At 64.6% G+C, this 3,041-nt stretch overlaps 1 protein-coding gene across 1 annotated transcript in view; it reads left to right on the top strand.

The window, feature by feature from the left end:
* IKZF4 (IKAROS family zinc finger 4 (Eos)) overlaps nucleotides 1-3,041 on the top strand; it is a 24,009-nt gene that overhangs the window by 18,402 nt on the left and 2,566 nt on the right. The window contains exons 6-8 of the mRNA XM_012732289.1: nucleotides 987-1,136; nucleotides 1,796-1,927; nucleotides 2,327-3,038. Coding sequence (XP_012587743.1) covers nucleotides 987-1,136; nucleotides 1,796-1,927; nucleotides 2,327-3,038 — 994 coding nt within the window. The remainder of the gene's footprint in view (nucleotides 1-986; nucleotides 1,137-1,795; nucleotides 1,928-2,326; nucleotides 3,039-3,041) is intronic.

Here is a 3,041-nt window from a genome sequence, read left to right as displayed (position 1 = left end):
CATGGGCTCGCGGTAGGCGCATGGGCTCGCGGTAGGCGCATGGGCTCGCGGTAGGCGCATGGGCTCGCGGTAGGCCATGGGCTCGCGGTAGGCCACGGGCTCGCGGTAGCCGGCGCCCGGCCAGGGCCCAGTGCGGGGTGCGTGTGTGTCTCCCCCGACTCCGCCCCCCTGCTTAGTCGCTGCAAGATACATAAAATAAAATGTGCAATACGTTGTTCTTCTCAGTTTTTTCTCTCCTTTTGCATGTACCTGCCCTCAGACGTTGTCTTTTAAGGGACTGGTCCCTCTGCGTTTTCTCAGCCTTTTTTCTCTAGCAGAAATGAAATCTTCGTAACTTGTTCTTTTATTTTTAATGCCACTGACACCGGTGCTCTCTTTTCTCCCTTTTCCTCTTCTCCTTTACTGCCCTGGGTTTTTTCCCCCCTTGGAAGTTCTCTGTGATTTTTTCTCTGGGGGTCTCTTGGCATGTCAGTGTAGCATGACCTAGGGAAAGACGAGCAGGCCAACCCATGTAGGGCTGAAGGTAAAAGATCCAAGTCAAGGGCTGTGAAAATTGCCCCCCCACATCAGCAGCCTGAGGGTTCTCGTTTCTGTCACCCCGGCCCTCCAATTTCCCCAAACCAAAGCAGCTAATTCGTAAGCAAAAAAAAAAAATCCCCTTGTCTGATAAACAGCACTGAGCCCGCCCGCCGCAGGGAAAGGTTAAACCACAGTCTGGGCCAGGCCAAGATCCTCGGGTGGGGCCCGCCTGCCGCGGGGATGAGCCCCGACAGGCCCCGGGGCCCTGGGGTCCTGCCGGCCCCCGTGCGCGGCCTGCGTCAGACAGCCGGAGCCTCACGGAGCTGGGAGCGAGGCCCCGCGCCTGGCCAGCGTGCTGCCTGCCTGCGCCAGGCTCAGCCATCGCCCATGCCCCAGGCGGCGCCGAGCGGGGCTGAGCTGCGCGCCGGGGTCCTCTGGCTGGAAGTGACCCTGCCATTGTCCCGCAGTGTCCTCCCCCACGGTGGGCAAGCCCTACAAGTGCAGCTACTGCGGCCGGAGCTACAAGCAGCAGAGCACCCTGGAGGAGCACAAGGAACGTTGCCACAGCTACCTGCAGGGCCTCGGCGCCGACGCCCAGGCGCTGGCCGGCCAGCCAGGTGGGCCGCGCGGCCTCTGCAGGCCAGGGGCTGGCGTGAGGTTTGGGGGAAAGGCCGCCTCAGAACACTGGCTGGGCCCCTGGTGGGTAGAGCCCGGGGTGGTAGGTGCCGCAGGAGACCCAGAGTCAGGAGAGGGCTTGTTGTTGGGTCTTTTGGTTTTTGTTTTTTTTAAGATTGATTTATCATGCACACAGAACTGGGGACAGGCCAGAGGTGGCGGGGTGAGAGGCTTCACCAGAGAGAGCGGGGAGCAGAACAGGCGGATCCACTGAAATCCACGGCTGAGGGGAGCTGCGGGGAGACAGGCGGGGCCTGTGGCGCCCCGGGGTCGCTGCCTGGCCAGGATCCAACTGGCATGGGCCAGCTTCACAGCGCTGGGCTGCGCTTCAACCCGTGGTGCCCCCAGGGAGGCCCCAGGGAGGATTTGTTTTAACTCAGTCTGATGGAGGAGAGAGAACACAGGAAGTAGAAAATCCAGAGTCAAACGTACATAATTGTCCCCACGTTCTCCGAAATGCTGCTGAGATGAGCGCTAGGTGGGTCGAGCAAGCAGAGCCACTCCCCAGGCACCAGGCTGGACCTCCGCAGATTGCCGCTGCTCCAGCCTCAGCCTCGCTGCCCGGCTGGGCCGCTGCCACCTGCCCGCTCTCCCTCCCCAGGTGATGAGATCCGTGACCTGGAGATGGTGCCAGACTCCATGCTCCACGCGTCCTCTGAGCGGCCAACATTCATCGATCGCCTGGCCAACAGTCTCACCAAGCGCAAGCGGTCCACCCCCCAGAAGTTTGTAGGTAAGTGGCGGGCGAGAGGAGAGGGGGTGTCCGCTTGGAGGGGGTGCAGCCGCTCGGGCTCTGTGCTGACCAGACGTTGGGTCTGGGGAGTGCGCGGAGGGAGAGCCAGCGGTGTGCTGTGCGTCCCCCTCGGACTCCAGCGCACAAGGGGGGGCGCAGGGAGCGTACCCCCAGGGGGTAGAGAGGGGTGAGTGCTGGAGGTCATAAGAGGAGGGATCTGGGCTTGAGGAGGTTGGTCGAGTCCTTCTCTGAGACCACAGCCTAGCTGGGGAGCCCCCCCCCAGGCCCGCAAGGAAGCCAGGCAGGGGCGGTAACTAAGGCTCCACGGGGTAAGAACGCCGAGCCGCAGGCCCGGGAGCGCAGGAGCCCCAGAGGCAGACCCCGGACCCCCTTCCCTAGGCGAGAAGCAGATGCGCTTCAGCCTCTCCGACCTGCCCTACGACGTGAACCCGGGTGGCTACGAGAAGGACGTGGAGCTGGTGGCGCACCACGGGCTGGACCCCGGCTTCGGGGGCTCGCTGGCCTTCGTGGGGGCCGAGCACCTCCGCCCCCTCCGCCTCCCCCCGACCAACTGCATCTCGGAGCTCACACCTGTCATCAGCTCGGTCTACACCCAGATGCAGCCCCTGCCCGGGCGACTGGAGCTTCCAGGGTCCCGGGAGGCAGGCGAGGGGCCTGACGACCTGGCCGACGGGGGTCCCCTCCTCTTCCGGGCCCGAGGCCCCCTGGCCGACCCCGGGGCGTCGCCCAGCAACGGCTGCCAGGACTCCACAGACACCGAGAGTAACCACGAAGACCGGGTGGGGGGGGTGGTGTCCCTCCCTCAGGGTCCCCCGCCTCAGCCACCCCCCGCCATCGTGGTGGGCCGGCCCAGCCCCGCCTACGCCAAAGAGGACCCCAAGCCGCAGGAGGGGTTACTGCGGGGCACCCCGGGCCCCTCCAAGGAAGTGCTCCGCGTGGTGGGCGAGGGCGGGGAGCCCGTGAAGGCCTTCAAGTGCGAGCACTGCCGCATCCTGTTCCTGGACCACGTCATGTTCACCATCCACATGGGCTGCCACGGCTTCAGAGACCCCTTCGAGTGCAACATCTGCGGGTACCACAGCCAGGACCGGTA

Source organism: Condylura cristata, unplaced genomic scaffold, assembly GCF_000260355.1.
Source record: "Condylura cristata isolate star-nosed mole 26May11 unplaced genomic scaffold, ConCri1.0 scaffold00034, whole genome shotgun sequence".
Taxonomy (NCBI): domain Eukaryota; kingdom Metazoa; phylum Chordata; class Mammalia; order Eulipotyphla; family Talpidae; genus Condylura; species Condylura cristata.
Note: the sequence above shows the minus strand (reverse complement) of the source record. Positions and strands in the feature narration are given on the sequence as shown.